General features: G+C 44.3%; 1 protein-coding gene across 5 annotated transcripts in view; it reads right to left on the bottom strand.

Annotated features, from left to right (window-relative positions):
- The window catches only part of RAI14 (retinoic acid induced 14), a 140,347-nt gene that overhangs the window by 72,306 nt on the left and 54,327 nt on the right, over positions 1-13,714 (bottom strand). The window contains exon 1 of one of the 5 annotated variants that reach the window (XM_075328354.1): positions 6,721-6,852. The exons of the other annotated variants lie outside the window; for them this stretch is intronic. Within the exon in view, the coding sequence (XP_075184469.1) occupies positions 6,721-6,852 (132 nt within the window). Of the gene's footprint in view, positions 1-6,720; positions 6,853-13,714 lie in introns of those variants that run through there. 5 annotated transcript variants of the gene reach the window in all.

Here is a 13,714-nt window from a genome sequence, read left to right as displayed (position 1 = left end):
CGCGTGCGGGTTGGGATGTCCTTTATTGCATTCAATGCAATAAAGCACATTAAAAAAAAAAAAAAAAAAATCATTTAATTCTGAGATAGTAGATAGATAGAAAGACAGACAGAGGGATAGATAGATAGAGGACAAATCGCTGCATTTCCCACGGTCGGCAGTGAGTTCACATTACCGGCCGTGGGAAATGACCGGTAATTACCTCTGCTGTCTGCTGCTTTCATTCAGCGCTGTGTCTGTGACAGTCGCGGCTGGATGTAAGCAGCGCAGGACGTCGGAGCGGTGGATTACGCTGGAGCTGTGGATTACGCCAGAGCTGTGGATTACGCCGGAGCTTTGGTGCGGGAGGGGTTAATAAAATGGTGAACGAGGCTTGTTTGTTTTATTTAAAATAAAGGATTTTTCGGTGTCTGTGTTTTTTTCACTTTACTTACGGGTTGATCATGTCAGCTGTCACATAGACGCTGCCATGATCAAGCCTGGGGTTAATGGCGGTGTCCCCCACCATCATTAACCCCTTGTATTACCTTGCTGCCACTGCTACACGGCGGCAAGAAGAGCCGAGGACACGCCGGTACTGCCGCATAATGTATGCGACAGTGCCGGGCAGCTGCGGCTGATATTCTCGGCTGTGGGAGGTGGGAGTGAGGCGGGGGACATTACCCCTGCCCCTCTCCCTCCCCAGCCTGAGAATACCGGGCCGCCGCTGTGTGCTTACCTCGGCTGGACGGTAAATATGCAGCGGAGCCCACGTTGTTTGTTTTCTATATTTCCGTTTTCTTTCTGTGTGTGATCTGTGTGTCTGTGTCTATGTGTTCTGTGTCTGTGTGTCTGTGATCTGTGTGTGTTTACTCTCTGCACGGCTTCCTCTTCCTGTAATGACATCACTTCCCTGCAAACCGCAGCAAGTGATGTACATTACCGGAGGTAAACCGCGAAATACCGCAGGGAATAACGCAGGAAAACGCAGTGAACCGCACAGAATTTGCTGCCTGCGTTATTCCCTGCGGGATTTCATGATTAACATTGGAGTCAATGGAGTGAAATCCCGCAGCGACGTGCGGAAAAGAAGTGACATGCACTTGTTTTTGCTGCGGGATTTCCGCAGCAAAACATGCAGCTGTCAAATTCCGCCCAGTGCGCACAGGATTTTTTTTCTCCATAGGATTTGCTGGTGATTCACTGCAGAGATGTTATGAACATTTTCTGCAGCGAAACATGCAGCAAAACCGCAAAAAATCCGCGGCAAAATCCGGTAAGTGCGCACAGGGCCTATATGTGGATAAAACCAGGCACTGTTCATCACCTGCCCAATACAATCCCTACAGTGAGACATGGAGGAAGCAGCATCATGCTATGGAGGTGTTTTTCAGCTGCAAAGTCAGGACGACTGGTTTGAAGGAAAGATGAATGCGACCAAGTACAGAGATATCCTGGAAGAAAACCTCTTCTAGAGTGCTCTGGATCTCAGACGTGGTTGAAGGTTCACCTTCCAATAAGACAATGACCCCAAGCACACAGCTAAAATAACAAAGGAGTGGCTTCAGAGCAACTCTGTGACCATTCCTGACCGGCTCAGCCAGAGCCCTGACCTAAACCCAATTGATCATCTCTGGAGAGACCTGAAAATGGCGTCCACCAATGTTCACCATCCAACAGGACAGAACTGGAGAGGATCTGCAAGGAAGAATGGCCGAGGATCCCCAAATCCAGGATCCCAAGAAGACTCATGGCTGTACTAGCTCAAAAAGGAGGAGGGCGCTTCTACTCAATACTGAGCAAAGGGGATGAATACTTATGACCATGTGATATTTCAGGTTTTCTTGTTTAATAAATTTGCCAAAATGTCTACATTTCTGGGGGGGTTTTCCTGTCAAGATGGATGGGGGATGGGGGAAGTGTGTACATTAATGAGAAAAAACATGAACTTTTTTTGAATTTACCAAATGGCTGCAATGAAACAAAGATGGAAAAATTTAAAGGGAATACTTTCCATACCCACTGTATCTACCCAGCCACCTATATCTCATATCTACCTACAGACACACTGATAGGGAATCTAGATTTTGAGCCCCAATGGGGACAGTGCAGATCGGATGTGACTCATTAGTCTATGAAAGTTCTGCAGAACATGACGCTCTATCCCTCCGTCTCTTCTCTGCACTTCCATCCTCCAGCTCTGCGCCCGTCATGGATTTCCTCTCCTCTTATCAGCCCCTTCCAGGGCTCCGCACTTTGAGGCTTGGACTTTTTGGAGGGTCAGATCATCCGGCGTGGGCTTCATGAGATAACAAACCGGGGGGCAAGTAGAAGACACGGACAGGAAACTAAATAATTGTAAAAGACGCCGAACAATAGCGACATTCTCCACATTAAGTGACGCCCCCTGAAGAAGCATTGTATAAGCGGAACGACAAATATAACTGTTCCTGACTTAATGCGACCTTAGACAACACTCAGCTGCGAGAAACATTTCCTCTGCAAGGTTTGTCAGAGTTCGGGTGTAAAAGTTGTACCCAATAAAAATACATCTACATCTGACACACTCCTCTCAACTACAAGGGACGAGCTCAGCTATATCTGTATATATGGGAAATCTCTTGTAAAGTGATTCATGCGGAGTAAGGCAATCATTCGGATAGAATTCACTATCACGTAAAACGCTGATCGTGATGAACAGCAGATGCCGGGATTTTGCTGTCAGCTCCACAACTTTTATTGCATGTTGCCATAAAGTTATGGAAATGTATATGTGAAACACTAAGGATACACGTAGCCGAGTTATGTGTTACCGACCGGGTGGTTGAGTATCTGGTGGCACACAAACACTCCGTAATACAGTGCCAAATCTTGTCTTTAAGCTTCTCCTATAGTTACTCGCTCCTCATGGGCGGTCTCCACCCCCGACTCCTCCCTTATTACTCCCCTGCTCATCTTACCTTATAAGTTAAACTCTATTTCCGCTACATGTGCAATGAAGTTCCCCTTGAGTTATGTATTACTTCCCCAGCGGTTGAGAAGCCCAGTGATATACATTCTGTAACACAGCGCCAACTCCTGTCTTTAAGGCTCTCCCACATTTACTAGCTCCTCGTGGGTGGTCTCCTCTGACTGCTCCCCTGCTCATCTTTTACCCTATAAAGGAAAATGCTACCACCTCTGCACGTACAATGACGCTCCCTTTTGCATTGTCAACTTCAAGCTTCTCCCATGGTTACTGATTCCTCATGGGCGGTCTCCTCCTCTGACCCGTCTTATCGATCCCCTGCTCATCTCTTTTACCATGTACAATGACGTTCCTCTTTTGAGTTATGTCATCTTCAATCTTGTCCCATGGTTACCACTCCTCATGGGTGGTCTCCTCCCCTGCTCATCTCTCTCCCTATAGGCAAAACTCTACTTCCTCTGCATGTACAATGTAGTTCCCTTTTGAGTTCTGTATTACTGCCCCATTGATGTACACACACTGTCATACAGTGCCAAATCTGGGCTTCAAGCTTCTCACAGTTACTAGCTCCTCATGGGCGGTCTCCTCGGACTCCTCCCCTGCTCATCTCTTATCCTATAGGTGAAACTACTTTCGCTGCATGTACAATGAAGTTTACCTTTTGAGTTATGTATTACTGCCCCAGTGGTTGAGTAGCCCGGTGATATACACCCTCTAACAGTTCCAAATGTCATCTTCAAGATTCTCCCATGGTTACTAACTCCTCATGGGTGGTCTCATCCCCTGACTCCTCCGTTATTACTTCCCTGCTCATCTCTCTTACCCTATAGGGAAGACTTTGCTTTCTCTGCATGTACAATGAAGTTCTCCTTTTGAGAACTGTATTACTTCCCCAGTGGTTGAGCAACCCAGTGATATACATTCTCTAACACAGCGCCGACTCCTGTCTTTAAGGCGCTCCCACATTTACTAGCTCCTCGTGGGTGGTCTCCTCTGACTGCTCCCCTGCTCATCTTTTACCCTATAAGGAAATCGCTCCTACCTCTGCATGTACAATGACGCTCCATTTTGCATTGTCAACTTCAAGCTTCTCCCATAGTTACTGATTCCTCATGGGCGGTCTCCTCTGACCCCTGTCTTATCGCTCCCCTGCTCATCTTTTTACCATGTACAATGAAGGTCCTCTTTTGAGTTATGTATTACTGCCCCAGTGGTTTATTAGCCCTGTAACATACATTCTCTGTAATACAGTGCCAAATCTCATCTTCAATCTTTTTTTCATGGTTACTAGCTCTTCATGGGCAGTCTCCTCCTCTGACCTTGCCTTATGACACCCCTGCTCATCTCTTACCCTATAAGGAAAACTACTTCCTCTGCATGTACAATGTCATTCCCCTTTTTAGTTATCCTCAAGCTTCTCTCATGGTTATTAACTCCTCATGGGCAGTCTCCTCTGACTCCTCCCCTGCTCATCTCTCATCCTATAGGTGAAACTCTACTTCCGCTGCATGTACAATGAAGTTTCCCTTTTGAGTTATGCATTTCTACTCCCGTGGTTGAGTAGCTCGGTGATATATACCCTCTGCAATACAGTGCCAAATGTCCTCTTTAAGCTTCTCCCATGGTTAGTAACGCCTCATGGGCGGTCTCTTGACTCCTCCCTTATTACTTCCCTGCTCATTTCTCTTACCCTATAGGGAAGGCTTTGCTTCATCTACATGTACAATGATGTTCTCCTTTTGGGTTATGTATTACTGCCCCAGTGATATACACTATGTAATCCAGTGCCAACTCCCGTCTTAAAGCCTCTCCTACAGATACTAGCTCCTCGTGGGTGGTCTCTTCTGACTACTCCCTTATTACCTCCCTGTTAATCTGTCTTACCCTATAAGAAAAATGCTACTTCCTGTGCAGGTTAAATGACGTTTCCCTTTTGATTTATGTCATCTTCAAGCTTCTCCCATGTTTACTAATTCCTCATGGGCGGTCTCCTCCTCTGACCCCTTCCTTATTACTCCCCTGCTCATCTCATAACCTAATGGAAACTCTACTTTCTCTACATGTACAATAAAGTTCCTCTTTTGCGTTCTATATTACTGTCCCAATGGTTGAGTACCGAGTGATGTACTCCATATGTAATACAGTGACAAATCTGGTCTCCAAGCTTCCCCCACAGTTACTAGCTCCTCATGGGTGGTCTCCTCCTCTGATATCTCTTACTTCATAGGGGAACTCTACTTCCTCTGCATGATGTACAAATACCATTCCCTTTTGAGTTATGTCATCTTCAAGCTTCTCCCAGTTACGAACACCTCATGGGCGGTCTTCTCCTTTGACTCCTCCTCTGTTTATGCCTCTTACACTATGGGGGGGCTTCTCCTCTACTCGCTCCTCGTGGGCGTTGTCCTCCTCTGCCTCCTCCCTTATTACTCCCCTGCTCATTTCTCTTACTCTATAAAAGGGAGATTACTTCCTCTGAATGTACAATGACATTCTTTTTGAGTTATGTCATCTTCAATCTTCTCCCATGGTTACCAACTCCTCATGGGTAGTCTCCTCCCCTGCTCATCTCTCACCCTTTAGGCAAAACTCTACTTTCTCTGCATGTACAATGTAGTTCCCTTTTAAGTTCTGTATTACTGCCCCATTGATGTACACACCGTCATACAGTGGCAAATCTGGGCTTCAAGCTTCTCCCACAGTTACTAGCTCCTCATGGGCGGTCTCCTCTGACTCCTCCCCTGCTCATCTCTTATCCTATAGGTGAAACTACTTTCGCTGCATGTACAATGAAGTTTACCTTTTGAGTGATGTATTACTGCCCCAGTGGTTGAGTAGCCCGGTGATATACACCCTCTAACAGTGCCAAAAGTCATCTTCAAGCTTCTCCCATGGTTACTAACTCCTCATGGGTGGTCTCATCCTCTGACTCCTCCCTTACTACTTCCATGCTCATTTCTCTTACCCTATAGGGAAGACTTTGCTTCCTCTACATGAACAATAAAGTTGTAAAATATTTTTTTACTTCCTAAGTGAATGGGGAAGCTGGTGATAAACACTATCCATAATAAAGTGCTAAATCTGTTCTTAATGGGTTGACAACGTTTGAGCTTACTTGACTAAGGGTGTCATAGGGGGGCAGGAACACTCAAAAATCCTTCTCAAGGAGTCAAAGCAGATACTAAGGGGGGGGGGGGGGGATCATCCCTCTCCCTGGTGGACATGACCCACCCATATGTTGCATGGTCCTCTTACTATATATTCCCTGTAGGGGGCACTGTTAGGGACAGGTATGGCCACTCCTAGCTCCCCATGATGCCTTTCACTTGGGTATCTGCCCCAATATTTGACATCTCCCATGTGTCACCTCCATCAAGTTCCCTTCCTCAACCAATTATACATTTTGGTCACTAAATCCTCTATAACTCACAATGTTGTGTACTGAGGAAATCCTCCAGCCCTGATATAAAAGCTGTTATAGTATCTGCCATTACTACCTCTTGTGGTCGGCATTCCACAGTCTGACTGCTCTAACTGTAAAGAACCCTTTCACTATTGTAAGTAAAATGTAAATATTTTTAATTTTTTTGCAGGCTCTCAGCAAAGTGAACTACTCGACTAGGACCATCGGATGGATGGGACCTTAAGATTATGTTTCAAGGAGCAAACAGGGATGAACTGCCCTGGAAAGGGGATAGATGTCAATAATATAAAGGGAATTGCTATATAAGCATTTTTCTGAGATAGAAGGCGTTAACGGATACGGGACATACCTCTATGGAGGAATCTTCGGGGTCGGTTTCGGTCCCCAGAATCTCCAGGGGAGCCGCGCCGCCCTCATGTACACTGCAGCCTGCGCTCTCCTCCCGGCAGGCAGTGAGAGCTCTTCCTTGAGAACTTCCCATCAGTCCTATCTCGCACGGACAGACTGGCAGGGGTGGCACAGGCTTCCTATATAGGAGATTTCTCACTAATGGCCTGTGTCATGCACTGAACAGATAAAATGTTGACTTAAGGAATTACCCAGAAGTCCTTTCTCCTTATGAGGAGTGGGTGTATATAACCAGATTATGAAATGGGCCTAATGGCGTCACATACGTGGCCGGATTAGCATAGTAACCCTTAAAAGGGGACCAGGTGACCCTGCCGACAACCCTGCGTCCGTAAACACTTGCGCTTCCCTGTTTTGTGCCATTCCTCTGTTATTCCTCCTGGAAATATATATCATATAAATTTATATATATATATATATATATATATATATATATATATATATATATATATATATATATATATATAAATATAAATATCAAATAAATAAAAATATATATAATATATAAATAATATTTATATATAATATATAAATAATATTTATATATAATATATAAATAATATTTATATATAATATATAAATAATATTTTTATATAATATATAAATAATATTTTTATATAATATATAAATAATATTTTTATATAATATATAAATAATATTTTTATATAATATATAATATTTTTATATAATATATAATATTTTTATATAATATATAATATTTTTATATAATATATAATATAATATATAATATATAATATATAATATATATATATATATATATATATATATATATATATATATATATATATATATATATATATATATATATATATATATATATATATATATATATATATATAAGCCAACTGAGAGTTACCATTCACTAACCCTAATGTCAATAGCGTTTGTAGATATCCGTAAAGGAAACTAACATTAAGTCTTCATTTTAGTCTCATTTCCAGGAGGAATAACAGAGGAATAGTAAAGTTCTAAGAAAAAACGCTCCAGAATTCTTATTCTGTTGTGATAACAATTGTTTACTATAATAGATGTCAGAAGAATGGCCGATCATAGGCGGCAGGCCCAGGTACAAGAAGTACCAAGCAAATGGCAAAAGGGAAGGGAAGTCCTGTGTAAAAGGTAAGGGGGATATGGTGTCCCCTGACCGAATCTACCGATGGGCACCAATTTCCCTCACCACCCAACATAAGCGCACCTATGCACCGAGCCGGATACCTCACCCTGAAGTAGGTCTTAGGTAGCGAACAAATGGGATGAGCGTCTAGTCAACCCCACTAAACTCTAAAGAAGACAAAGGGGTAAGAAAGAGCAGGAAGGAAACAGAAAAGTAATCTCCAGATGAGTCAGGGCGAAGAACAACAACAACAAAGGTTTCTCCAGATGTATGCAAGCCGACTGCTTGCACTGAAGACTTAAGGGTATTATACCTATCACCAGCACAGAGTAAGGGGAAATGAGGATATATAAAGTCACCAAGGGAAGTGCTGAGGAACTCTGCAGGGTTCTAAAAGGGAAAGGGAAGAAAACCAAGCAGAAATAATAGGTCAGGGAGCGGTGAAAGGGTAAGCAACTCCACAGGGTCCTAAAAGGGAAAGGGATGAAAACTAAGCAGAAATAGGTCAGGGTGAGCTGAAAGGATGAGGAACTCCGCAGAATCCTAAAGGGAAAGGGATGAAAACCAAGCAGAAAAAGACGGTTAGGGAAGCGCTGAAAGGCTGACAAACTCCACAGGTTCCTAAAGAAAAAAGGATGAAAACCAAGCAGAAATAGAAGGTCAGGGAGTGCTGTATGGTTTAGAAACTCCACAGGTTCCTAAAGGAATGAAAATTAAGCAGAAATAGGTCATGGAGCGCGAAATGGCTGAGGATCTCCACAGGTTCCTAAAAGGAAAGGGATGAAGACAAAGCAGAAATAATAGGTCAGGGAGCAGTGTAAAATTTTATAACCAGACACCACAGGACTGTGTCATTCGTGACAATAGGTTCCTACATAAGAAGATCAATTCTATGGAAGACCCTTGATAGTTGGGGACCTGTTTAAGATTTTGCATTGGGGACCACAAGCTTTAGATTAGACCACTGCTCAAAGTCTAAGGAAAGATGTTCTCACCCACGTAAAGGGCATTGTGGCCACGAATCCTGGGGCACCAGTTTACCTAAAAATGCAAAAACGGCTAGCTGTGATCTGGTGGCTGTGAGTCAGAAACAGAAAATTCATTCCCCACCTGATTTTTTCCGAAAGGCTGAGAAATAGTGCGCTATTTCTAGCTCCTCATACAGTTACCAGCTCCTCGTGGGCGGTCTTCTCTCTGACTCCTCCCTCGCTTAGCTCTCTCCTATACTATAAGGGAGCTTACTATGAGGTTCTCGTGTCTTGAGCCTTCAGTAAAGTCTATAAAGACCCCAGGCTCTTCGGTTTCGTTCCCGATTCTCAGAGACGAGATCTCCGCAGCGAAGCAGAGAAATAACACGATGTGAAAAAATGCTGTGAAGTGTTTCAGCATAGCGATACATTCCGGCTAAAAAAAACCCCAAACGATTGAGTAACGTCTGGTGTTACTATTTAAGGCCATTTCTGGAGCTGCGCATTTGTTACAATGACTCACAGAGGAGATGCAATTCCGTGCATTCCTCAGGAACACGAGCCGGCCCCATACATCCCACTACAGATGTAGCAGAGCCGAGCGTGTCACTCCGAGTCAGGATAATGGACGATATCAAATCAGGATGGGACCTTGCAAACACAGCTCAGCACTGAGCACAGCGGCACCAGGCACAGCTCAGCTTTTACTTGTACCCTCTGAGAAGCGGCTCTTTTCTGGATGTGACACGCTCAGCTCTGCTACATCCGATAGACAAAACCTACTAATACGATGACGGAGCGGCTCCAGGTCACTGCTGCACCAAGCCCCTGGCAGTCAGATAACCCTTTATTGACCACAGTTCACAACTTTCTGGTCACTCCATAACAAGGCAGATGTGTCTTTCAGGTGTTTGGGAAAGCTGGGTACCCACACTATAGCAGCTATCGATTTATTCACCCAGCTTTCCAAGGAGCAGAATGACTGGGAAACATCAGAACAATTAATGGTGGAGGTGGGCAGGAGTCTGGGAAAGCTGGGTACCCACACTATAGGATTTGTAATAGCAGTATCGATTTATTCACCCAGCTTTCCAAGGAGCAGAAAGAGAGAAACATCAGAACAATTAATGGTGGAGAGGTGGGCAGGAGTCTGGGAAAGCTGGGTACCCACACTATAGCAGCTATAGATTTATTCACCCAGCTTTCCAAGGAGCAATATGACTGGGAAACATCAGACCAATCAGTGGTGAAGAAAGGTGGACAGGATTCTGGGAAAGCTGGGTACCCACAGTATAGCAACTATAGATTTATTCACCCAGCTTTCCAAGGAGCAGCATGAGAAGGTAACATCAGACCAATCAATGGTGGAGGTGGACAGGAGTCTGGGAAAGCTGGGTACCCACACTATAGGATTTGTAATAGCAGTATCTATTTATTCACCCAGCTTCCCAAGGAGCAACATGACTGGGAAACATCAGAGCAATCAATGGTGAGGAGAGGTGGATAGGTGTTTGGGAAAGCTGGGTACCCACACTATAGGGTTTATTACAGCAGCTATCAATTCATCCGGCTTTCCAAGGAGCAGCATCAGAGGGAAACATCAGAGCAATCAATGGTGGAGAGAGAGGTGGTCAGGAGTCTGGGAAAGCTGGGTACCCACACTATAGGGTTTATTATAGCAGCTATTTATTCACCCAGCTTTCCAAGGAGCAGCATGAGGCATCAGGGCAATCAGAGGTGGCAGGAGTCTGGGAAAGCCGAGTACGCACATTATAGGATTTATAATAACAGCTATTGATTTATTCACCCAGCTTTCCAAGGAGCAGCATGAATGGGAAACATCAGAGCAATCAATGGTGGAGAGGCGGTAGGATTATAAGACAGACATTTAAAGAGACAGGCGCATCTTTGTGGGACAATCACTGAACATTAATCCATCGTCTTGTTACCTTTCTATACGGGATTGATATAATTAACCTCCGCTCTGCCGGCAGCTCACACAGTCTGTGTAAACTTCCCTATGCCCCTTTAAGAGGCTCTCAGCGGAGACGGGTCAGTGACATGGAGACTTCCTGTCTGAGGCCGCTGAGCAGACATGGGGCCTCTGGCAAAGGCGGGATTGATCCCTTTTGGGAATCAATGTAATGTCTGCACTGAGTACACGGGATACGTAGATGATCATATACATGTGCGAGATAGTCATTAATCGGTCATCAGATTTGTGCCATGTAATCTGAGAGCAGCATGATGTAGAGGCAGAGATCCCGATTCCAGCCATGTGTCACTTACTCAATATAGTTTTGATAAAATGACTGTTTTATCAGCAGGAGATTATCATCAGGTAACCTGCTGCCATGCAGTCCTTTTTATTCATGTGCTCTGTATAACCTTGACTACATCACTGATTGGCAGCTTTCTGTGTACACTGCATAGGCAGAAAGCTGCCAATCAGTGGTGTGAGCGGGGTTATACAGAGGCTAGCATTCAGAGAACTGCTAAATCTGCACAGTCAAAACTAACAAGAGGCGCAGAATATCGGCCGCCGGCGGTGATCCGGGGTACACGGGCGTCAATCACAGAGCAAAGCCGAGTCACACGCCTCACATTATACCGAGACGCGGGGAGATTACAGGCAGAATATCCGATATCACCGCCCGCACGTCTGCACCTGTCACACGGAGGACACCGACTGAAAGCCACAAGAAATGTGCAGACGGAGCCATGAGAAAGCCGGAATGAGCGGGGATTACTCAGGGACTGGTCACACGGCAGGACGGCGTCATTACTCACCTCACACCTGAGGAATAATCTGACCCCCACAATATATTACTGTGTGCCGCTCTCATATGGAATACGGCTATATACTGCATATAGAATACTGCTATATACACTATGCCCATAAATAATACTCCTATACACAGACTGCCACATGCGGCGCACCCAGAAAACTGCCACATGCGGCGCACCCGGAATACCGCCACATGCGGCGCACCCAGAATACCGCCACATGCGGCGCACCCGGAATACCGCCCCATGCGGCGCACCCGGAATACCGCCCCATGCGGCGCACCCAGAATACCGCCCCATGCGGCGCACCCAGAATACCGCCCCATGCGGCGCACCCAGAATACCGCCCCATGCGGCACACACAATACTGCAATATACAGTACTGTACAGAATACTGCCATATATTGTACACATGCAATACTGCTATATACTATACCCATAAATAATACTCCTACACACAGAGTACTGCTATATACGTTACACATGGCATACTGCTATATACTATGCGCATAAATACTCCTATACACAGACTGCCATATACTGTACACAATACTGCTATATAATATGCCCATAAATAACACTTATGCACAGATTGAATTGTTAAATATGCTATATACAATAGTACTATACACTGTACACATTTAACACTGCCATACATAGTACTGCTTAATACTGCTATATAATATTCCCATAATACTCACTGTACACCAAATACTGCTATACATATTGACCTGCTATATACTGTACAGCTATATGTTGTATACACCATAGTGCTATACACTGTATACTTAATACTGCACTTACGCATAATCTTGTTATATACATGATACGGCGATATATTATGCTCATATATAATACTCCTATACACAGTATACAGTTATACACATTGTGCTGCTGAATACTGTACTCCGGCAATATACACAGTATACCGCTATACATTGTGCTCACATATTCAACAACTATATACAGAGAATATGGTCACACACTGCACACCTAGCACTGCTTAATACTGCTATACGCTAATCAAATAGAATACTGTAAATATAGAATACTGCTCTATACAGTACATAGTACTGCTGTATACTGTACACCTACAGCACAGTCCAAAAGTTTGGACACACCTTCTCATCTCTAGAACAGCTATTAAGGAGACTGTGCAGCAGGCCTTCATGGTAAAATAGCTGCTAGGAAACCACTGCTAAGAACAGGCAACAAGAAGAAGAGACTTGTTTGGGCTAAAGAACACAAGGAATGGACATTAGACCAGTGGAAATCTGTGCTTTGGTCTGATGAGTCCAAATTTGAGATCTTTGGATCCAACCACCGTGTCTTTGTAGAAAAGGTGAACGGATGGACTCTTTATGGCTGGTTCCCCCCGTGAAGCATGGAGGAGGAGGTGTGATGGTGTGGGGGGGCTTTGCTGGTGACACTGTTGGGGGTTTATTCAAAACTGAAGGCATACTGAACCAGCATGGCTACCACAGCATCTTGCAGCGGCGTGCTATTCCATCCGGTTTGCGTTTAGTTGGACCATCATTTATTTTTCAACAGGACAATGACCCCAAACACCCCTCCAGGCTGTGTAAGGGCTATGTGACTAAGAAGGAGAGTGATGGGGTGCTACGCCAGATGACCTGGCCTCCACAGTCACCAGACCTGAACCCAATCGAGATGGTTGGGGTGAGCTGGACCGCAGAGTGACGGCAAAAGGGCCAACAAGTGCTAAGCATCTCTGGGAACTCCTTCAAGACTGTTGGAAAACCCTTTCCGGTGACTACCTCTTAAAGCTCATCAAGAGAATGCCAAGAGTGTGCAAAGCAGTAATCAAAGCAAAAGGTGGCTACTGTGAAGAACCTAGAATATAAGACATATTTTCAGTTGTTTCACACTTTCTTGTTAAGTATTTCATTCCACATGTGATAATTCATAGTTTTGATGCCTTCAATGGAAATCTACAATTTTCAGAGTCCTGAAAATAAAGAAAACTCTTTGAATGAGGTGTGTCCAAACTTTTGGTCTGTACTGTATATACACACAATTCTGCT

The sequence above is a fragment of the Anomaloglossus baeobatrachus genome, chromosome 1 (assembly GCF_048569485.1).
Source record: "Anomaloglossus baeobatrachus isolate aAnoBae1 chromosome 1, aAnoBae1.hap1, whole genome shotgun sequence".
NCBI classification, from domain to species: domain Eukaryota; kingdom Metazoa; phylum Chordata; class Amphibia; order Anura; family Aromobatidae; genus Anomaloglossus; species Anomaloglossus baeobatrachus.
The sequence above is the reverse complement of the archived record's forward strand: the minus strand, read 5'-3'. Positions and strand labels throughout refer to the sequence as shown.